General features: G+C 42.1%; 1 protein-coding gene across 2 annotated transcripts; it reads right to left on the minus strand.

Annotated features, from left to right (window-relative positions):
- Positions 1–581: 581 nt before the first annotated feature.
- CDC25A (cell division cycle 25A) lies at positions 582–23,917 on the minus strand. 2 transcript variants are annotated; one of them, XM_063114992.1, is made up of 15 exons: positions 23,748–23,917; positions 22,656–22,732; positions 21,455–21,497; positions 20,791–20,827; positions 20,174–20,275; positions 17,944–18,063; positions 14,462–14,596; positions 12,179–12,253; positions 10,384–10,557; positions 5,925–6,023; positions 4,591–4,653; positions 4,396–4,494; positions 3,273–3,403; positions 970–1,081; positions 582–722 (listed from the first exon to the last, which is right to left on the minus strand). In XM_063114992.1, exons 1-15 carry the CDS (start codon positions 23,915–23,917, stop codon positions 582–584), a joined length of 1,578 nt encoding a protein of 525 aa, XP_062971062.1. The 2 variants fall into 2 exon arrangements, with proteins under 2 accessions (XP_062971062.1, XP_062971063.1); XM_063114993.1 differs by lacking the exon at positions 17,944–18,063.
- Between the last annotated feature and the right edge of the window lie 463 nt (positions 23,918–24,380).

The following is a 24,380-nucleotide window of genomic DNA, read 5'->3' on the forward strand; positions in this document are numbered from 1 at the left end:
GGGGTAGTCCCTGGGATGATAAAATCCTACCTAGAATGGCAGTATTTTGACCTAATGAAGCAGTATAAGTCTCCAGGAGTTTACAAAAATAAAATAAAGTGATTGATGAAGCTGAATAAGTTAAAGATATGGGTTATCCCACAAAGACCTTTCCTTCCCAGGCTGTCTTTGATATTCCACCAGCAGCATATCTGTTTGTGTTACTCCTCTCTACTCTTTCTCTCTCCCCTCCACTCATGAGCCCAGAGCCCAGTAAGGCCCCAACTGCTGCTTCATCCAGCTGTGGAGGATGATGAGTCAGAACAGCTTGATGTGGTGCTCAGAACTGTGCTGTGACATGTGACAGCCTTGGCAGACAGTCCTGATGTGGAAGGAAGGCGTCTTACAGGGACAGAAGGGGTACACCCAGCAGGTTGCCCTGGGCTCCAACCTTGGGAGTGTAGGAGGTAGGTTTAAGGCAGGGAAGCGCCAGGCCTTCTCTCCAAATGTCACATAACTGGCCCCTTTGCTCAAGTTTCTCTGCAGCAAAGAGTGGAAAGCGGGAGGGATGCTCAGGCTGCTGCTGTCTGGCACCACTGTCTTCAGAGCTTCTTTAGACGACTGTACATCTCCCTTTTGCTCCTTTCCCCTGCCCAGGTCCTGCTCTTGGTGCGGAACTTCTTCAGGTCTTCTTTAAAGTCCTCATGGTGCATGGGCCGGTAGCTGGGGGGCTCACAGTGAGACTGAGGGGATAGGAGGGGATGAGGTTAGGGCACACTTGCCTCAGACTCACAATCTGGCTCCCTCCCTGCTGAGGGCTACAAGGCTGGAGCAGCAATGCAGACCCAGGCAGCGGGTTCTACAGGGACCCTCTTTGTGCAGGGCAGATACCCACCTTGTCCCCAGATCCCTGGTAAGAAACAACCACAAGACAGATCAACTGGTACAACATGGGAGTGGGGAACATGCTCTCCAGAGACCCAGTCTTACCTGGCATTTCAGGAAGAACTCCTTGTATCCCCCCTTCAGGACATAAAGCTCAGGGTAGTGGAGTTTGGGGTATTCATTACCAAGCCGATCTCTTTCTCTCACATATCGGCACCTAGAAGAGGGGAATAAAGGCCAAAGCAAGGTTAGCTCTTCCAATAAAGAGAAACATAAAGAAGACGATGCAGTAAAAACAGTGTCGTGGTTTAAATGCTCCTTACACATATCTTCCCAACCTTACATTTATTCTTGGAAACAATCAGTGCTGAGTTGCAAGTTCCTGACCACGTAAGCACAGTGTTCACAGCCAGTGACAGTAGATTGTCTCTTTCCCAACTTTTGCTTTTTTCAAAAAAACAAATCCTTGTGTTGAGGGCTGACTCCTACATAAGAAACCTGGCCCAGAAGCAGGTTGTATATTAATGGTTCAGCGCCAGGTTCCCCACAAAATGTGTTGCATGATGGGTGAGGGGGCGGACTCTTTTCGGACTTGCTGTTTCCCAGGATGAGTTGCTCTCCACGCCTGACTTGGTATCGGCACACGGTGGTCCACTGGTGGGGACACCAGGAGACTGGCTATCCGAGGCCAACTGAGGCTCTGAAGGGCTGTGTATTATTCTGCCTGCGGGAGATTCTGATATAGAGTCGTTTGGTCATAATCCCACAGATAGTAGCTTTGCTCCACTGGTCCCTCAGACAAGCACATATACCATGTCTGAACCTCCCCAACTTTCTTTCCTCAAAGTTAAACAGCCCTAGAATCTGACCCCTGCCCACTGTCTTCACTGCCACCACCTGTAGCAGTAGCTTCTGAGCCAGCTTCCCCTGCCACTTTTCCCAGCTTTCTCTTCAGTCTCCCTCACTTACTAGATAGGAGTTTTAACTGGGATTCTTTCTTCTTGTGGCTTTTAAACAGGCTGGGCTTGCTATTGCCTCAGGGCACCTACTTGCATCTTATGCCTGGATTGATATAGGCCTATAGTTTGTCACCCCCCCTGCTACTCTCCCCCTCACACATTCCACTCCAGCCATTGGGGACTTTTTTTTTCTGAAGCACCTTCTAACATATTGTACAATTCACATATGTGTTACATTTGTCTGCCTCTTGTCCACTCTGAAATCTAAGTTACAGGAGGGCAGGATTTTTTGTTTATTTAGTTCACTGCTCTTTTCCCCAGTACCTAGAAAAGTATCTGGCATATGAGAGGCACCAGTATCTGCTGAGTGAATAATTCTATTCATGAATGAACATTAAGGTCTTGCTTGAACATCACTTGTTCATATGTTAATGGTTTGGTATTAATGCAGAGCAAAGTCCTCATTCTTGGCACAGAGATGCTTGAGGGATTTAGGGAGACAGTCACGTGTGTGAAGTTTCTGTTGTAGTTGTGTATATAGTCTGGGTGTGTGCAAATGTGACCAAGTATTTGCAGTTAAACATGGCCCTGTCAGAAGTCTCTCTTGGATAAGTCTAGCTGAAGCTGCACTCTCTGCCCCACCTCGCTCTAACTGCCTGTCCCTGTTTTCTTAGTACTTGTCATGATCATCTCACATCTCTCTCTCCACTGGGATCTCTCTGCAGCAGGGTCCTTGTCAGTCCTGCTCTCTACTGTATTTTTACTGCTTCAACAGTGCCTGACACTCCAGGCTTGCAATACTTTTTGAATGATCACAGATGACTGATGGCCAGCTTGGTCCTTTTTCTTTTCACCTCTAAGGTGGCAATAACATCAAGCACAATAACATCAAGTGAGACCTTCACACTTTTCGGGCATTTGTGTGAAAAGCAACCACGTACTTGAAGGATGTCACATGAGAATGGTAGCCCCACAGGTAGAAATAAGGGCAGTGGAGAAACTGGAAGAGTCAGAGTTTAACACAGTATAAAGGAAAGACTAACAGCGAACCATTCAGGAGGGGGTGTGATGAAGCAGAGGCCAGATCCATGGGGATACTGCATGGCAACACTAGCATCATAGAGAGCACTCGATTGGAGAAACTGGAAAATCCTTTGAAACTGAAAATGTTAGGTCAAGCCTATAAACTACACTCGAGGAAGCTGTTCATGGAATAAACAACTGCTAAAGGGACAAGAATTTTGAAAAACATGTTACTCATGAATTTGCACTTCTACAAACCATGAAATTACATGTCACATGGTAGGCTGAGGCATGGAAATGACTTGTGATGTGCAAGAGTACACTTGATATGCTAAATTACACTCCACGTTCAAGCCACGCACCACCAAGGCCCACAAAAGCATCATGGGGCTTCTGCCCCAGAGCCCAGTTTTGTATGGCACTCACATGCGGGGGCCCCTCTCAGAAGAAAACTCGCAGTGGAATACGACGATGACACGCTTGCCATCAGTAGGTACAATGGGCTTCTTGAGTAAGAAGTCTTCAACCTCTTCTTCCATGTGCAAGTTCACTGCACCCTGTGAAGGTATCAGAGACCCTTGGCACCTGCATATTCCAGACTTGGAAGTAATAATTCAGAGAGCGTGATGTGATCCCTAAGTCTACAAGACCAGTTTGTGATTTTGCAGATCTCCTGGCTCAATAGCCCATTGGACCACTTGGCACCTGAATCTCAGTGGAGCGTCACAGGTCTATGCACATTGATTGTACAGTAATGAATACAGGGACTGAAAATAGGCACCTCAAATGACTATGGTGCACTTTATGAGTAGTATTTGTAAATTTGGGGACTTTTAATAGCCAGAGGACAGTGGTAAACATTAACACCATATTTCAAGTACCCTCTTAACATATTTAAACACTATTTTATCGAGTAAAAGATTAAAATGGGAAGACCAGTTCCTTTCTTCCTGGGAAGGTGTGTCTCAATACACCCCCACCCACCAGGCAGCTTGTCTGAACTATAAACTTAGAAGGCGTCGTTAAGCCTGGCACAGAAACTGGGGCATGTTGCCAGAGATTGGCTTCTCCTCGTGAGGATCCCTGGGGTGTTCAGACATTTGTACCCAAGCCTCTTAAACACTACAGAACACTTTCTGATCCCCCTTAAACACTTGTACAACAGTGCGTATAACCTAGAAATGTCCTTGATGGTGATGGTGTGAGGGGCAGAACAGGGCAAGCATCTGTGGGAAAATGTGGTAGAGAATAGTGCAGACCAGAGAACACTCATTCAGTGCACCAGGTGTCAAATGCCTTCCACACCCACCATGTTGTTTTAAAATTCTCACAACCACGATGGGAGCTAAGTAGCTAGGTTTCACCATCCCCTCTTTTGAAATCACAGATCCTTGATTAGAGCACAGCCTTATAATACCAAGGTCAAGGGGCAGATTCCTGTACTGGCCAGCCACCAAAAAAAAAAAAAAAAATCACATTACAGATCTTGATTCACAGAGCATAAGGCTCCTTTTATGCCTCCCAAGGTATCAATCTCAGGAATCCATACCTTGATGTGGCCTCCCTCATATTCATATGGGTATCTGCAGTCAATAATAACAAACTCTTTAATGAGGCTGGCAAACTTGCCATTCAAAACAGATGCCATCTGTGGAGAGAAAGCCAAGGAAGAATCAACTTTGACTGTCAGAAATGGCTAGATTCAAATACCCCTTGTGTGGTAAGCTCCAAAAGGATAACTTACAATTTCTGGAGAGATGTATTTTAGATCCTGATGCTTTCCAGCAACTGTATGAAAGAGATAACCCTTAAAAAAAAAAAGAAAAAAAAAAGTACTTAGAGAATCTGATTGCCTATATATTTATATTTATACTGCTTGCCTGTTGGTAGGAGGCAGCTTTAAAAAGACAAACATTAATTGAATAGTTAGTATATGCTAATACTCATGTGACACTTCATTAGTATTCTGACATTTAATTTTCACACAAACCAATAAGGTACATTATCTCCATTTTCAGATGTTAAAGGTAAGTACCTTATCCAAGGTTACCCCCTAGTAAACCAGATTTGAATAAAGAAACCTCAAGTAATTTCCTTTTTCTCCAGCTTTTGTTAAGAATCCTCATTTCAGTAGAAGACTGTGAACAGCACTTAAAAATACAATGGGGGTTGGCCGGTTAGCTCAGTTGGTTAAAGCACAGTGTTATAAACACCAAGGACAAGGGTTCACATTTCCATACTGGCCAGTAGCCAAAACCAAAAAAAAAAAAACAAAAAAAAAAAACAAAAAAACAAAAACAGTGAGGAATATGCTTCATTTACTGAGTACCTGTTATGTCCAGCATGTGCTAGGCACTAGGAATGGAAAAAAAAGACCTGGTCCAGCCTTGAGGAAGAAGATGGGCACCATCAGCAATTACTCATTAGGACAACTGGCTGAGTCAAGAGCTCACCCACTGGTATGTACTGAATTGTGTCTCCCAAGTTTTATCAGCACCGCACTCTCCCGAGTGAGCCACAGGCCGGCCCGTGTCTCCCAAGTTTTATGTATTGGAAGCTTGATCACCACTGCGACTGTTAGATTCTTGGAATGATGGGACTGGTTCTGGTGGCTTTAAAAAGGAGAGTGACTAAGGAGGTTAGTCTCTCTCTGTTTCCACCATCTTGCAATGTGATACCCTATGTCACTGAAGCCACCACCAAGGAAGAACTTCACAAGATGTGTTCCCTGGATTTTGGACTTCCCAGCCTCAGAAACTGTAAATAATAAATTTCATTTTCTTATAAGTTACCCAGTTCTAGGTATTTTGTTATAAGAAACAGAAACGGACTAATGCACCTATCCCCATGGCAATTAACACAAACATAACCAACAGCTTCAATTCAGGTTGAAGTTTCCATAAGCGAGCATACCCCTGGGTCTTTGCTTGTTCTTCTCTTTAGACTCCCTGTTCCTTCAAAACCCAAAACCTGGCTGAAACACCAAGGACCTTCCCCAGTAAAAGGCTGAGTGGGGTTCTAGGTACCCTCCCATCCCGCCCTGCATCACTCAGTTGGGGCAACTCTGCTTGAGATTACCTTGGAGAAGTCTCCTATAAGGTCCCTCGGGTCACTGTCCAAAATATTCTCTATGGTCCCTTTTGAGGAAGATGCGAGGGATAAAGACTTACGTAGAACCTGTAACAAATTATAGGTGGAGAATGAGGCCAGAGTTCTGAATGAGACTTCTAAAAACATTCACCTGGAGTATGCCACAAGGAGGAGACTGAAATGTTAATGTTTATATTTGGCAAATGAGAGATTTTTCTTACATAACTGAATCAGGACTGAAAAAAAGAGTATAGTTACCGAGTAGGTCTACTGTCATTTCAGTATCTAACTGAATTGCTCTGAAACTAAGTTTCCCTTCCTTATTTTTTATAGCGGGGGGTTAAAATTAGACTAAGTATTAAAAAAGTATTTCTTAGCTCTCTCTGCTGAGAAGCTCTAGGGGTACAAGCAGTACCCCTAGAGGACACAATATATCCTCTAAATACTATTTTCCACTAAAAGAAACCAGAGCTTTTTGAAGAAGCAATCACTCTAGGTTGGGACAAGAAATGTAGAAGATAAACCTGGAATGCCTTGTCATAGTACCAAGGAAACTATCAGACTTCTAAGGTCATGTTAAAAGGTCTAGTCACAGGAGGTAAGGATTGCCTAAGCAGGACATAAAAAGCACTGAACATAAATAAAAAGATTGAAAATTGAAATAAGTTAAAAAACCAAGAAATTCCGTTCACCAATAAGATATTAAGAGAAATAAAATCTTCATCCAATAAAAAATTAATATCTGAATATATAAAGTACTCCAACAAGTAAGAGATAACCAGATAGAAAAATGTGCAAAAAACTTGGACAAGTAATACAGAGAGAAAATTCTATGACCAAGAAAATGACTACTAGGGAATTTCAAATTAAAACCACAGAAATAGCACACACTCACCAGAATGGTTAAAATTAAAGCGATAAACAATGCCCAAAACCGGCAAGGACATGGAACAAATGGAATTCTCATACTTGGTTGTGAGTATAAGGACTGGAAAACTATTTGGTAGTATCTACTAAAGCTAAAGTACAAAGGTACTAACTAATTCATGGAAAGATTCATCTTATTTTTTAATTCTATTTTTCAACAAACTTTTTGAAATATCATCATATACATTTGTAAAAGAAATTATACAAGAATGTTCATAGCAGCTATATTCATGGCAGCCAAAACCTATTAACAACCACCCAAATGGCAATCAACAGTAGAATGGATCTGTAGTATGTTCATGCAACAAAATACTACACAATAATGAAAAAAGAAACCACAACGATATACATAACGGTCTGAATTATTCTCACAAGAGTGAATCTCTGAGCAAGAGAGTTCAGACACAAAAATACATACAGTATGATTCCATAAAAGGTTCAAACAGGCAAAACTAAACTATGGTGTCAGAAGTCAGGTCAGTTAGGGCCGAGCCCGTGGCGCACTTGGTAGAGTGCTGCGCTGGCAGCGCGGCGACGCTCCCGCCGCGGGTTCCGATCCTATATAGGACTGACCGGTGCACTCACTGGCTGAGTGCCAGTCACGAAAAAACGACAAAAAAAAAAAAAAGAAGTCAGGTCAGTTAGCTCACTTGGTTAGAGCATGGTGCAATAACACCAAGGTCAGGGGTTCAAATCCCCATATTGGCCAAAAAAAAAAAAAAAAAGAAACAAACCAAAACATGAGGGCCAATATATACACAAAACAAATGATCATCAATAGCATATTTTCCCTAAAACATTTACAAATATGGAAATAAAAAAGTCAATCTCTAGTATGGCAAGAGTAAAAGGAAATAAATATTCTTAAATATTGATAGATACAGGCCGGCCCGTGGCTCACTCGGGAGAGTGTGGTGCTGATAACACCAAGGCTCCGGGTTCGGATCCCATATAGGGATGGCTGGTTTGCTCACTGGCTGAGCGTGGTGCTGACAACACCAAGTCAAGGGTTAAGATCCCCTTACCGGTCATCTTTAAAAAAAAAAATTAAAAAAAAAAAAAAAATTAAATAAATAAATAAATAAATGTCCAGAAGATGATTTATTCAACTACTTCTAATATACCCATAAGATGAAACACTATGTAGCCATTAAACATTCTCTTAGAACAACACTTTTTTTTTTTTTTTTTTCCCCTCTCATGACCGGCACTCAGCCAGTGAGTGCACCAGTCATTCCTATATAGGATCCGAACCCGTGGCGGGAGCGTCGCCGCGCTCCTAGCGCAGCACGCTACTGAGTGCGCCACGGGCTTGGCTCTTAGAACAACACTTTAAAGAGAGAAAATGTTTATAAAACATTAGGTTAACTAGGTATTATAAAATGTTAGGCACCAGGCCTAAATGTTTTCATAACTGTTGTTTATCTAAACTTTTAAGACTGATATTTATTCAAAGATTTTCATGCCACAGAAGACACAGGCAGTTCTCCAGTTTAGTTTATAACATTTAACATCAAACCTTAATATAAGGACAGTACAATGAAGAAAAAAAATACAAATAAAAGCAATTTTAAAAAGCCAAACATACTGCATTTCAGGAAGCAATAATAGTTTTAAAATTAGGAAACCTATGAACATAAGCCAAAATACATTAAAAAGTTAATAAAAATGGAGCAATCACAGCTGAGATACAATAATGTTTTGAGTGTTTCGGTCATGGGATAAATAGAATAAATAATGCAAAGGATCATAGGACTTATACCCAGAGAACTATGACACTACTATACAAAGACCGCTCACCCAAAGAAATGCTAACAATCAACAAGAAATGAAGAGATGCTCAATTTCCCCTGAAGTCAAGAAACAGACATGAGATAGCACTTTTTACACATCAAAATAGCAAAAACTTCCTGGAAATAACATTCAGTGCTGGGGAGATATTGGATAAATGGGTCAATTCATTGTTTCTGGTAGGCATGTGCATTTGCTGACTCCTTTTTAGAAAATGAATACAGTAAGTGTACATAGAATTTGCCCTAGCAACCCCACTTATTCCCCCCAAAATGAACGTGCAAGGATAGTTAGTATTGTAGCTGTTGATAGTGATAAAAAACTGGAAACAATCCAAATGTTAACCAACAGAAAAATAGCACATCCATGGTAAGGATTCTTGTACAACTATTAAAAAATAATTTAGATCTGTGTACCTACAGGGATGTTCACAACAGTAGAGAAAATGTCCAAAATCGCATGTATAAAAAACAAAACAAACTGCATATCCATGAATAAAGCAATTAACTTGAGCAATTAGACAGATATACCGAACTTGACACTTGAGAGGAAACCAATTTTTTTTGAGTACGGGTGAAGCCTTTATTAAAAACCTATCGCACAGGGGCTGGCTGGTTAGTTCAACTGGTTAGAGCATGGTGCTGATAACACCAAGGTCCAGGGTTTGATCCCTGTACTAGCCAGCTGCCAAAACAAAACAAAAAAACCTAAAGCAGTGGGAAATTTATAGATTTAAATAGATTTATCAGGACATAAGAAAGATTAAAAACAAACGAGTTAAACATTCAGCTGCAGATAGCAACACAACAAACCCAAAGAAACGAGAAGCCTTAAGAAAAGCCTGCTCTTGGGCTGGCTAGTTAGAGCACTGTGTTATAAAGCCTGCTCTTCCTAGGCAAAGGACAGCCTGTCAAGGCAGAAAACTTTTAGTCAATAATCACTGTACTCCAGCCAAATACTATGGGAAAAATTATGGCCCTTTCCCATGCCCACCAGCTGTTGGGGGTGGGGTGCACCCACGTGTACGTGCCTAGACTTCCACCCATGCCCAGCAGTAATAAAGTGCTCCAATTGCCACTCCACCAGGATGCAGGCCGGAACTCCCACTCCTGCCCAGCAATGCCTCCACCTGAGTTATCAACAGAGGCTGTGCTGGAGAACCTGGACTTCCACCCTCACCTACCCTGCAGTATCGGAGGAGGCCTGTGAAAAAAGATTTATATAGAGTCTCAATATCGAGAATATACAAGAGAAAACTGAAAAAAATCACTGGTCATACCAAGAACCAGGAAAAATCTCAACTTTTTTTTTTTTTAAAAGATGACCGGTAAGGGGATCTTAACCCTTGTCTTGGTGTTGTCAGCACCACGCTCAGCCAGTGAGCGAACCGGCCATCCCTACATGGGATCCGAACCCGTGGCCTTGGTGTTACCAGCACCATACTCTCCCGAGTGAGCCATGGGCCGGCCCGAAAAATCTCAACTTGAATAGGAAAAGACAACCAACCAATACCAATACCAGAACAGATTTTGACATCATCTGACAAGGATTTTAAAGAAGCCATCTTAAAAATGCTTCAACAGGCAATTACAAACACACTTAAAACAAATGAAAAAAACAAAACAAAACCAGCCAAGTCTCAGTAAAGAAAAAGAACCATGAAATGGAAATTTTAGAACTGAAAAATATAGTATTCTCGAAGAGCAAAAAAGAAACCTGCAAAACTAACCTCGTGGGTCTTCTCTGGACTAGCCGCCTCTTCAGGACTGGCCCCAGCCATGCTCTTCCTTCGCTTTGTATTTCCGGGTGGAGACTCCTCTTGAGATCTTTCTGGTCTCTTTAACATTGACCGAGTGCTGGAGCTACACAGGGAAGGGAAGTCAAACAGCTTGCTTCGATTTCCCTTAGGGGAAAAAACAGACAGACCCATTATTCATTAAAACCTGCTCACTTGAATGGTAAGACAATAAACCAAGGGCTTCCTGGAATAGTTTAAAATCAATCCTAAATTAGGAAACAGACACTGTTGATTCATCTAGTCCCAGCAAATTCTCATAGGGCCTGGCACAGATGACAAAATATTCTTTGCCCTCAAGAAACTTATTATCTACATAGGGTCCTAAGAGTCAAGAGAAGAAACTGTCACCCTCCAGCCAGGAACACATTTTTTGGCTTGCCTCTTCCTCTCCATTTTATTACTTGTACCTTGCTTGAGCAGTTCAACTGGTTTTAATACCCCACCTAAATTCAGAAAAGATGTAAGGTAGCTAGATTGTACTGTAAAATAGAGGCACTGAGACTGTTAAAGTATAGTTAAGAGGGTAAGTTGGGGGGGGGGGGCAGGCAGAGTAGCAAGTACCTTTCAAAATTGTGTTCAAATGTCTTTTTTCCTACTTCGTCATTTTAAGGCATTTCCCAGAGTCTGGGGCAGCCAATCTGACAACTCATCCTGCTCACTACTCAGTGTGTCTTGGCTTGGCTTTTCCTTCTGTACAGAATGTCCTTCCACACCTCAGTAAACCACTCATATTCAAGCTGATACTAAAATTTCAATGTCACTTCTTCACTCCCATATCTGTTCTCCCAGAGACCAGGGATTTTCTCCCTCTTATTTTTGTTAAGTTTATTTTCTAACAAAGCCCCCAGCAATGGTAAATCTGCAATAACCATTGTGAAAGGAAATTCCCCACTGTTGAGAGCCCACAAGACTCTGTACATGATTTTAAAATCGAATATATAAAACTGATAGCCACTTCTGAAGTGTTCTCATGTTGTAACTTTACGTCTTTCAAAATGACCTGGTAAATTTAGTCATAACATTTGTATTTGGTTAACCTATTTTTTTCAAAAGCTATGCACATTAGTTTACTATAATCCATAAGTGACCTCAAAACTATAGTCCATTTGTCCCATATTTAGTTCAGGTTACTGATAGTTAAATAAATGAAGTTACCAATTCATATGTAATTGTAAATTTGTACTGTGACATATCTGATGTTCTCTAGGCATTTGCATAAATGAAAATATACTTGTGCAGGTACATCCTTGCTTCTTTCTGTTTGAAAGTATCCCTATGACAGAACACATGAGTCTATAATATATATACAGATTAGGCAGGTATTTTTGATTAAAAAATGTAAATATCCTGTGAGTTACTGTTGCTTTTCAAGTGTTGTGCTAGGTGCTATGGTATATGATATAAATGAGAATGATCCAAAAAAAGCTAATAGTCTTCAGGCCAAAGGCTTTCGACAGTCTTTTTCAAACTGCCTAGATGTTAACAGCTAGTTACAACTATACAGTCCCTCCTAATCCACATTCCTTATTTTATAGATTAGGAAACACACAGAGAGATAAAATGCATCCCTCAAAAGTCACTGCCTGTAGGTAGCTATCGTAGGGTCTAAAACCCAGGTCCCTGAGTCTATCATTCCATTCAACCTTTGGCTGTGCCTAGCTAAGGACTACTCTGTCCAGTGGCCCAATTACTAAAGGTTCCCTCCAGATACACTGGAATAACTTACAATGTTCGTAGTTCTTCTCATGACAAGGGGAGCTGTCCAGAGGCTTGCCATGCATGACGGGGTCTCTTCATCATTCTAAAGAAAGAGAAAAATTGGTTTTAAAAAGATCCAGTAGAGAGTAACATTAAATGCTTTAGGTTTGATTCTGCCTGAAGTTTCCAGAGTTTCGTTTGTTATTAATTTCTAGTTTTAATCCATTGTGGTCTGAGAAGATACATGGGATAATTCCAATTTTTTTGAATTTATTGAGACTTGATTTGTGACCTAATATGTAATCTATCCTGGAGAATGATCCATGTGCTGATGAGAAGAATGAATATTCTGAGGTTGTTGGGTGGAATGTTCTTTAGATATCTGCCAATTCCAATTGGTCTAGAGTCTTGTTTAGATCTTGTGTTTCTCTACTGATTCTTTGCCTAGATGATCTGTCTAATATTGACAGTGGGGTGTTCAGGTCCCCTGCTATTATGGTATTGGTGTCTATTTCCTTCTTTAGGTCTAATAGCGTTTGTTTTATAAATCTGGCTGCTCCAACATTGGGTGCATACATATTTATGATTGTTATGTCTTCTTGATGGATCAGTCCTTTTATCATTAAGTAGTGTCCCTCATTGTCTCTTTTTATGGTTTTTAGTTTAAAGTCTATTTTGTCAGATATAAGAATAGCTACTCCAGCTCGTTTTTCTTTTCTGTTTGCATGGTAAATCTTTTTCCATCCTTTCACTCTTAGTCTGTGTGAATCTTTATGGGTGAGGTGGGTCTCTTGTAGGCAGCATATAGTTGGGTCCTCCTTTTTGATCCAGTCAGCCAATCTGTGTCTTTTGATTGGGGAATTTAAGCCTTTTACATTAAGAGTTGTTATTGAAAGGTGTTGATTTATTCCTAGCATTTTATTGGTTATTTGGTTGTCTTAGGTGTCTTTTGTTCCTTGCTTTCTGATTTACTGTTTGGTTTCTGTGTTTGTTGGTTCCTTAGGTTGTAGATAGTGTTTTTGTTTGCTTGTTTTCTCTTCATGGATGCCATTTTTATTATACTAGTGGGTATTGATTTTTCTTGGGTTTTTATGGCAGTGGTAGTTATTTTTCAGGATCCAAACCCAATACTCCCTTGAGAATTTCTTGTAAGGGTGGTCGTGTGGTAGTGAACTCCCGCAGTTTTTGTTTGTCTGAGAAATATACTATTTGCCCTTCATTTCGGAAGGATAGCCTTGCAGGGTAGAGTATTCTTGGCTGGCAATCTTTGTCTTTTAGTATTTTGAAAATATCATCCCATTCCTTTCTAGCTTTTAGGGTTTGTGATGAGAAGTCTGATGTTAGCCTGATTGGGGCTCCCTTATAGGTGACTTGACGCTTCTCTCTTGCAGCTTTTAAGATTCTCTCTTTGTCTCTGAGTTTTGCCAATTTGACTATGACATGTCTTGGAGAAGGCCTTTTTGGGTTGAATACGTTTGGAGATCGTTGAGCTTCCTGGATCTGAAGATCTGTGATTTTTCCTATACCTGGGAAGTTTTCTGCCACTATTTTGTTGAATATGTTTTCAATGGAATCTCCATTTTCCTCCCCTTCTGGAATACCCATGACTCGGATATTTGAGCGCTTGAGGTTGTCTGATATCTCTCTCAGATTTTCTTCAATGTCCTTGATTCTTTTTTCTTTCTTCTTGTCTGCTTGTGTTATTTCAAACAGCCCATCTTCAAGTTCAGAGGTTCTCTCTTCAACTTCGACAAGCCTGCTGGTTAAACTCTCCGTTGTGTTTTTTATTTCGCTGAATAACTTCTTCAGTTCAGCAAGTTCTGCTACATTTTTTTTTCAGGACATTCTGCCTGAAGAATACCAGACAGACCTGGATAGGAAGTATCTCAATGTACCCACCCCCTGACCTTCCCCACTCCCCAGAGCTTTAAGGTCAGAAAACAATCATACTTAATTCAGATACCTGAACATAAAGCATCCCCTGATAAGGACATGTGAGGAGGTACCTTCAGACCCTTCATCTTTATGCCACTTGGCAGCCAGTGCTACACTATTCTTTTTTCATGTCTCTTACACATAAATAGATTAGCTGCTTCAGGGTAAGAAAGTTTATATGAATATCTTCTTTTGACACACCTCCCCACTAAGGATTTAATCAGATTAGGAGCAGAAGCTCAATAAATTCTTACCAAATGAACAAAAATATTGGCCAGCACCAAGCCCTGGAGAACTGCTGTTCTTTTTCAGATGACTTCTCCAGGGGTAGTTAGTAGAATAGATAGGAAAACACAGAAGCACCAAAACCCAGTACCTTCAGATTCTCTCCATCAAGAAGGTCCATGAAGCCATCATCCTCGTCAGACAAAGTGGCTGTCACAGGTGACTGGGGCATAAAAAGAGGAACAAAATTTCCTGGTTCGTTGCTATCTCTTTCATTTGAGGAAAGCTAAAAGAAAGAATACATGGCTTGTTAATAAATGAAAGTTCTGGTTCACTTTGATTTCCTCAAATGGGTCACTAATTTTTATGACAAAAAGATACTATGTTATATTTGTTACACAGAGTAAAATTTTAGCAGTTTTTAATCAAAGAAAAATGTATCCCAAGATTATAAATTATTTGATGTTCACACACAGCCCTGAGGTCTATAGTCAGGCCAAGCAGCTTTCACAAAGAACTCTTCCTAGAAGCAGTTCACCTTATAATAGGAACTGAGGACAGCCTCTTGTGAAGAACAAGCTTTCTTTTATCAGGAGGTGTAATCAATGAACTCCAATCAACATGAGGGTTGGGATAGTATGATAATCTGCTGAAAGAAGAAAGGGTAAAAAGATGCAAGTCTCGGGCCGGCCCGTGGCTCACTCGGGAGAGTGTGGTGCTGAGAACACCAAGGCTCCGGGTTTGGATCCTATATAGGGATGGCCGGTTCGCTCACAGGCTGTGCGTGGTGCTGACAACACCAAGTCAAGGGTTGAGATCCCCTTACCGGTCATCTTTAAAAAAAAAAAAAAAAAAAGATGCAAGTCTCTATGCAGACCATAAAATGGCCTAGAGAATGCTTATGTAACTCCAGTTCTGACATACGGAAATCAAGGGTGGCCTGGTCCTATAAGGTCTGTCCTAGTTCTTTAGACTTGGGATTTAAATAATGACAACTGCTCAGTTTTTAACTCAGGAATTACTGTGTGCCAGATACTACTATATAATCTTTACATGTATAATCCAATTTAAGCCTCACAATACACTAAAGGTAGTTCGTCTTTTTTTAATTTAACAAAACAGGAAACTGATGCTTAAAGAGAGGTTACTAAGATCACACACCTCGCCTGTTTGACTCCAAAGCCCAAGCTCTTCTCCCCACTACAATATCTCCCTAGGAGAAACATTCCTAGAACAAAAACGGTGGTACCCCATTAGTCAACCCTATATATATATATATATATATATATATATATATATGTTTTTGGGAAACCCCCATTATAAAATCAATACATAATATAGAAAATTTAGAAAAACTACTCATAAATCCACATCTAGAAATAAACACTACTAATATAAACACTGCTGATACTGAATTATTTCTTTTCGGCCACTTTTCAGAGTCAGAAAAAAAAGTTTGGAGATACTATTTTTTCATAGTAATAAGATAGTCCTGACATTAAGTCCTACAAATAACTTAAGACCCAAATCCCTTTGGGGTATGAATGCTGTTAGTCCTTAGGTGACCCTCCGGTTTTCTAAGATCACTCACCAAGTAATCCTCTCTGCACCTGGCCTAACTCTAGTTCTGGCACTAGCATTGCTTCACAATACAAAACAAGTTCTGGGCTGTCTCTGGTCCTCCCTAAGTGCACTGAAGCACACCCTGGGAAAACTGGCAGTTTTTCATCCAGCAGAGCCTGGGGTAGGTAAATTTATCATTGGGCAGTACCTTCTAAAGGCTCACACTATGCTATGTCAACTTTTGTGAGGTATATTCTGGGCTCCCTTGGTACAGATGTGATACAGAAAATGACATACAAGTCTCTTGACAGAACCTAATTCTTTCTCTATAATTCCTATACCAAGAAGCCATTATGAGGAAACAGATGGTGGCTTGGAGACTACAACCAAGGATACAAAAGAAACACCCTCTGACATAATCAAAAGCCAAACCAGTGAAATTAGCACTGGTTTTCTTTGTTTGTACCCTCAGCACCTACAATTCAGGGTAGCCAAATAATCACAGGAAAATCCTGGTGCTCTGGTCTCTAAGCACATGCTATCGATACTCAGTTTTTGATATCCTACTCTCAAAGTGTTACTGTATACTTGGGGGAGATTTTGTTAAATCCTGGTCTCCTACTTTTGTGTCCTTTGGCAAATCACCCAACCTCTCTGACAGTTCTTTCCTAATCTGCCAAATGGGATAACTCCAGCTGCTACACAGGCTTATGAAGATTCGAAACAAGAACAGATATAAAAATGCTTTGTGTCAATGCTAGACAAAGCAGCAATACTGGCTGAATCTGACCTTAGCCTACAAGCCAGGACAGAAAGGTATATTTTCAGATGGAAGTTCCCAGGAAAACCTGGAAACCAAATGTGGTCATTTTGTTTAAGTTTGGCCTCTCCAGTCTACAGATGCTGTCAGTTGACCCAATTCAGACCAACAGTAGGAAACTTTAGAAGTAATGACAGTCCGGTAAATAAATAGCCCTGAAACAAGTGGCCCCCCAATCGCCAAGCAGCCTGTAGGAAGTGGGTTCACTGGAAACCATAATAGTTCTTAACAGACCACTTTTGGAAGAAGCCAAGACCTCTCTCCAAACAAAAGCCCTCTGGAAAATACCTTAGCACCTAGGATGCATTACAAAAGAGTAAGCTCTATGTAAGAGATATAATATAATCCCACCATACATATTTTTAGGAGAATGACCCAGGATGCCAGCAAGTTATTTTCCCAGAATTGACAAGGTCAGTTATTCCTTGTACAAGCCAAATATTTTTCCTATCTGCTCTCCAGACACAGCAGACACCAGGAATGTTTGACAGTCTAGTTTCTTTTCTTTTCTTTTTATAAAAAAAGATGACGGGTAAGGGGATCTTAACCTTTGACTTGGTGTTGTTAGCACCATGCTCTCCCCCAAGTGAGCTAACCAGCCATCCCTATATAGGGATCCGAACCCATGGCCTTTGGTCTTCTCAGCACCACACTCTCCCAAGTGAGCCACGGGCTGGCCCTGACAGTCCAGTTTCAAAAGACAAAGTTGGATGTGAGGGCTATCTGGCTACGACATCTATCATGCCATTTATCACCACAGTTGATTTGTCTGATCTGGTTGGCTAGGCAGGTGTCCCCTTCCTCCCTCACTGCTCCATGTGCATCCCTCCTGAAGCTGTGTATTTGGTCAAAGAGGACGATGTTCCCTGATAGAGGGGACTGTTCTTTAGTCAACAGTATATGAGTAGCTGTGCTTCCCTGCTAGAATCTCCAAATAATCTCTCAAAAGGCAAAGTCAAGGGCCGGCCCGTGGCTCACTTGGGAGAGTGTGGTGTTGATAACACCAAGACCATGGGTTCGGATCCCTATATAGGGATGGCTGGTTGGCTCACTTGGGAGAGCGTGGTGCTGACACCACCAAGTCAAGGGTTAAGATCCCGTTACCGGTCATCTTTAAAAAAAAAAAAAAAAAGGCAAAGTCAAGGTAAAGACAGCTAGAGCTACTGTAGTGTCTTCAACTGTGGGTTAAAGAGGGTGCTTTAATCCTCTCTTCCAGTCAAGAACTCCCCTATAAAAGCCAAAACACATACCATCTGAGCTGGGGCAGAATTCTGCCTCTGTGTGAAGAGATCTTTACCCTCCTCAAGTCCATGAGAGTGCAGGCAGCCACGAGATGCAGGTCTTATTGGCTTCTTAAACTCAAAGGCTTCCTGCAAGACAGTATGTTGAAATACCTTCTACTGTCCTCGAAAACCAGCTCTAGGGCCTCAGCTGTAACTTGGGTGACATAGGTAAGGGAATGGGCACTGATCACCTTTGTAACTGTTTCCAAATGAAGGGTTCACATATTACTGATCTAATTCCAGCCCTGGATCTGTGTAATTGTGTAAGAATTTCCAAGGATCTGTCAACAGCTACCTTCTAAAGCAGCCATTTCTTTTCTTGTACTTTATTTCCTAACACACCCATGAGTACCTGCCAAGTAGATAAACCATGAGTGATAAGCTTAATCATAAATTTTCTAAAATCTAAAACAATGTCATTATCATATAATTGCCTGTGAAAAGGAATCAAAACTACTTAGATTTATATCTGTTTAGCTTCATATTTTCTATCTCTTCTTACCAAAAGGAGACTATTATTCCCCACTTAAATTATTGTATTCTATACTGAAAGCATTGAAGGGGTAAAAAAAAAAAAAAACCCCTCCTACTGGTTTATTCAACATGGATAATTCTCAGAAACACAACGTTGAGTGAAAGCCAGATGTGACAGAATACATACTGTGACGGGCTGGTTAGCTCAGTTGATTAAAATGTGGTGTTATGACCCCAAGGTCAAGGGTTTGGATCCCTGTACCAGCCAGCCAAAAAAAAAAAAAAGAGGATATATAGTATATGATTCCACTTACTTAGAATTTCAAAACATGGTCCCTACCCTAAAATATCTATTTAAGAACTTGTTATTAAGCACTAAAAGCAGTAACAGCTAATAATACAGAGTTATTTAGATAACACAGTACTGGGCTGGCCCATGGCTCACTTGGGAGTGTGGTGCTGATAACACCAAGGCCATGGGTTAGGATCCCGTATAGAGATGGCCAGTTAGCTCACTGGGTGAGCATGGTGCTGACAACACCAAGTTAAGGGTTAAGATCTCCTTACCGGTCATCTTTAAAAAAAAAAAAAAGATAACACAGTACTAAGTACTCTTTGTGCATTAACTTGTTTAACCATCAAGTACAACCTGACTGTCCCCATTTTACAGATGAGGCAACTAGGTCTTACAGGTTAAGTAATGTGCCCAAAATATCAAAGCCAGGCAGGATGACTCCAGAGTGAGAACTTTTTAACCACCACCTATGTTGTTTTCCCTTTTGAACAAAGCTCCAGGCAGGCAACCCTGAAAGAAGCCATGTTAAGTGGAGAACCAGTCATTGGTACACCTTTGGCCTGATAGAAAACACTACAGAGGCTGATGCACTGCTCCAAGCACTGAAGGGAGGAACTCATCTCCATATTCTCTCTCATGAAATCTCACAAGTTGCCAAACAAATCACTGAGAGAGTTCATGGAGGCAGTAAGTTTTACGTGAATTTTGGAAGTTTATAAGGATTATGAACTGTGGCATTTTAGCAGGGAATGGAAAAGTGGAGAAAATAAACACATGGAAATATGGTGAGAGAGAAGGCTGGAGAAGTTAAGCTAATTAATTCAACTGTTTTGTATGTCTACCCTGAGCAAGGCATCTTGTCAGGTCTAAGAGCAAAACCAGGCCAGGATGTACTTGAACTTTTGGATGGACAACTGCAAGTTAACCCTCTAAGCCATCATTTCAGTTACTCCGAGACTCCCTAGAATTTGTTAGCCCCATTCTTTCAAATACTGCCAAGAATTCTTTTTCTGGGCTTATAACTCATCCCAGGGTCAGAGCAAAGAGGCAAGGAAGGCCTTGCACGCTCTTCCAGATAAACTATTCATGGATATAGTTACTCACAAGAGTTACCATCTGAGCAATTCCTACCTGCCAAGCACCTTTTTAAATGCTTTATATACACAATCTTAATTAATTCCCAAAACAGCCTAAAACATATTGCTACTCCTATTTTACAAAAGAAACAAGCCTAAAAGGAGAAGTAGCTTGTCATGTTCACACAGCTAGTAAGAATCAGGATTTAAACCCAGATTTCTGACTCCAAAGACCAGGCATGACTTTGGCCAAGGTTTAGTCTCTCAGGAAGCAGCCCAGCCACTTCTCTGTACTCCACTGACAACTGCAGGTTTCACCTCTGCCCTGGATTAGTACACTGATGTTACTCACATTTTCCTTGTTCTCATCCTGGTCAATGAGCTGAAAGATGTCATGGTCAATAGAATCAGAATGGCTCCTCTTCAGAGCTGGGCTACATCCCAAAAGCTTCTGCTATCAATGAGAGAAAAAAAAAAAAGAAAAAAAAAAAGGAAATAATTAAGGTACATAAATAAAAATTCAATGGAAAATTCAGTTCTAAAAAAAAAAAGGGAGGCAGGCGGGGGGAATGTCAGTGGTGCTAGCTCCTCACACATAACCAGTAAACATGGTCAGCCCTTCACCTTGCCAGAACACAGGACACAAGTTCCCACTATGTGTCATTACATCTAATTTCAAAAGGTTTACAGGCCTCCTCTCAGCAGGGATTATAGTGCCAAATCAACCCCCAAATAACATTTGCGTAAAAAGAACCTTTCCTTTGTTTGATAAAACTCTGACAGAGATAGAGGACAAAGTCATCCAGAGGCAGCCATTGTTGAAGCTGCTCTAGACAGTGTCTTGAGTGCTTATGAGACTAAGGGAAAGTAGTTTTCACTCTAAATTAAGGTCTCCCTATCAAGGTCACACTGGTAACTAGTGGGCAGATAACAGATATTACCTCAAAATAAACAAGGGAACTAACTTACAGGTAGGGAATTTATTCTCCTCATAGGATGTTCAAGGCTGTAATGAGATCAGAAGGTAAATGAGAATAAAGCCAGTAAGAGGTATTCATATTAGCAGATACATAGTGTTTAGCCTGCAGTTTGGCCAGCGTGGAGGCAAACGGACTCCCATTTTAGGCAAGAGATGGAAGAACAAATTTCTGAAGCCATCCTGTATACTAGGAGCACCTCCAACACTAGACTTCTAGGTTAAAAAAGTAAACCCAGTACACAGCTATGATGTCAGAGGGTGGAGCAAGTATTTGGGAGAGACCCGAACAGAACACCAAAATTACAGCTAAAAAAAAGGAGGGGGACATTCAAACACTACTCATTTTTAAGATACTGAAGTGTTTCTGAGATCCAGAAGTCTTACCAGGAACAACTAAACGCAGGGTTCCAGTCTAAAGGACTTAATTTGAAAATTAAGAAAAGAGGGCTGGTCCATGGCTCACTTGGGAGAGTGTGGTACTGATTTAACACCAAGGCCATGGGTTTGGATCTCTATATAGGGATGGCCAGTTAGCCCACTTGGGAGAGCATAGTGCTGACAACACCAAGTCAAGGGTTAAGATCCCCTTACTGGTCATCTTTAAAAAAAAAAGAAATGAAAAAGAAAACTAAGAAAAGAGCAGTGAATACATACTTCTCTTTACTGTCCAAAGGCCCAGGAGAATCCAGACAGAAACCTATCAGAAATTAAAGAAAAATCTCTTAGGAAATAATAAACAAAACACCATTTTGTCATTGAAATAAAGACATTAGTAATTTTTCTTTGTCAGTCAACAAAGACATACTTTTGTCAGAATTGAAGTCAAGTCTCTATATGATTCTCAAAAACTTCATATTTACACGTCTCAATATTTTTACAGTATATTTACTAATCCCTTTCTCCTACTTGCAAATACCATCAAAGGAAATAGGATTTGTAGAGAGGGTGAATTAAACTGATTCATATCATGATTGCTTGGTTATCCAAATGGAGGTGACCCAGATAACTTTCTGTGAGTTCCAACCATAGAAAGAACCAGCACTTCCTGGAATAGTTTTCATTTAAAATATTTTACCTTGCCGATCATATGTGTAATTCTGGGGTATGAAGAATACAACTATTAGTCATATGACACGCAAGGCAAGTATTTGTTGCTTTTAACAAAATGACACCAAGGCAGCAGGGTGGAGGAGACAATGTTCGGCATTACTTATATACCAGCTCAGAACGGCCCAGACCCACTAGTGCCTGCCTAGCTCACAACTCTCCGTAATGTCTGTGTAGCTCTACAGAAATTTAGCTCCTGACTGATATTCCTGCTTGCCACACTGCCACAAATGAGAATCACGTCTCCAGTTCTTAAGAAGCTACATTACATTTTAAGACTTTTGCTCTTATAGCTCTCTAACCTAAAGCATCTGTGCCCCAATACTCTGATCTGTGCAAATACAGACGTACCTTGCAGTAACATGAATTTATGAAATAGAATGACATGCATAGGAGGACCACTGAAATTATTTCATTTATACTTCCAGTAATTTGGCTCCATATTTTAACCAATAACATTTTCTGAATGCCACTTACAGTGGTTTGGTAAATTTTACTCTACTGTTTCTCCTTCAAGAGCAAGCACACAGCACTTCCTTATATACACTTGTTTTCTCTCATCATAAACTGCCAAGGAGGCTCCCCTGTTCTGTTCGTAAGTGTGTCATTTAATGCCATGACTTCTCTCTGTACTGTCTCAACTATTTACCAAAACCAAGTGCCTGGGTGAAAGGGCATGTTTCAGGCAATTCCAGTATTGCTTCCCACACAACAGATGCAGGATACATGGTGAAGACTGAAAGAATACCTGAATCGGTTGACTCGGAGGAACCCATTCTCTGCAGACTGCTGTTGTTTCTCACCTCCAGTGGCTGCTCATGCTCACTGAAACCAAAAGTAATAATTTCATATGAGCAATTTCTACGGCATAATTAAAAGGCCACATACAGGAGGCAAGCCATAAGGTTAACAAGTAGCCAGGATGCCATGGACCATCACCACCTTTAGACCACACCACAGATCCCATTTTGCCACTCACAACACCCTGTTGTTACTTGATCAGAGATAAAAAAGCAAGTGAGCATGGCCCTTGGGCCACATTGTAGGATATGATGACTATGGCAATGTTGGGGTATTTCCTGAAATGAGGGCACGTGTTCTAGGGACTGTACTAGAAGTAGGGATGAAAGATGAGTTGGACGGAGTTCCTACTTTTCAGAGGTTGGAAAATGCACAACACATGTGCTTAGAAAATGAGATGCCTAAGATTGAAGTAAAAGCAGCTTCATCAGAAACACTGTGGGATGCATTTTTGCTATAAAAAGTCCAGGGAGCTTTCCAATGTAGAAAGTTGAGTAAAAAGCCTCTGGAAAGCAGCGGTGTGGACATCAGGAATGTGCACAGCACGAGGGATCGCGATGATTTGGCACAATCACCAGGAAAGTAAATGCCACGTCCCTTTGTTAAGGAGGAACAAAGCTAACAGGAAATTAAGATACTTCGAGAGTTCAGCAAAGGATGGAAGTGAGCGCCAAGGAGGGCTTTCTTTCCCCCCGTGGAAGGGGAGGGGGTTGATTCCAAAGAACTTCAAGGGATAGCGGGGCAAGAGAGTACAGGGCAATCCGAAAGTGGCGGCAAAGGTGGGGAGCCGGGGCCACCGCCCTCTACTGGGCCTGGCTCAGGTTGAGGGCAGCCCTAGAGGGTCCGAACGGCCTCTCCCGCCCAACATTCCGCCCGGGGGGAGTGTGCACATGGCGGGCCCCAGCCCGGCCGCCCGTGAGCGGAGGACTCGTACAGGCAGGTCTCACCCCTCTCCCAGCCCGTTTCTTAGTCCGATATTCCCGAGGGCCGACAGAGAGGTCAGCGGCCCGGGACCCCCCGTTCGCCAGTCCCTCCTCACCTGCCCAGCCCCCGCAGCTGGTCCATGGTGACCGTCAGGTTGGTGACAGGCGACAACCCCCCAGCAGCTGGCGCGCCGAACAGTGCCTTCACGACCGGCTGCGGCGCAGGAGGGGGGCTGCAGGCGAAGAGCAGGCGGCGGCGATGCGGGGGCTCCGGGCCCAGTTCCATGGCGGCGCCCCGCCTCCCAGGTCTCCCGCTCCGTCTTCCTCCGCCCCGGCCGCGCCCGCCCCGTCCGCACCGGGCGCGCCCCGCGCCGGCGCCCGCGGGTCAAACACAAACACAACTCCGCGGTTCAGGGATGCGGCTGCCGCGGGCAAGCGGCACGGACGGGAGGACGTCTGGACCGGGCAGGCGCCAGCCACAAGCTCGCTGCTGCCTTCTCACCCCGCGAGGCCAGCGGGCGGGCGCCGGCAACCTGAAGATTAAATCCAAACAAACACTGAGGGTCGGGAAGGGGGAGCGGGGCGGGAGCCGCGCGGCAACGGCCTGGGCTCACACGCTCTTCGCTTTACTCTCACCCCCTTGCCCAGTCAGGAGTCGCAGAGAACCTAGCTGACCTTCACTTCCCTCCCAGGCTGTCGCAGCCGAAGTGGCCTTTCGCGGTAATAGCTACCTACTGGGGGCTGCCACT

Source organism: Cynocephalus volans, chromosome 11, assembly GCF_027409185.1.
Source record: "Cynocephalus volans isolate mCynVol1 chromosome 11, mCynVol1.pri, whole genome shotgun sequence".
NCBI lineage: Eukaryota > Metazoa > Chordata > Mammalia > Dermoptera > Cynocephalidae > Cynocephalus > Cynocephalus volans.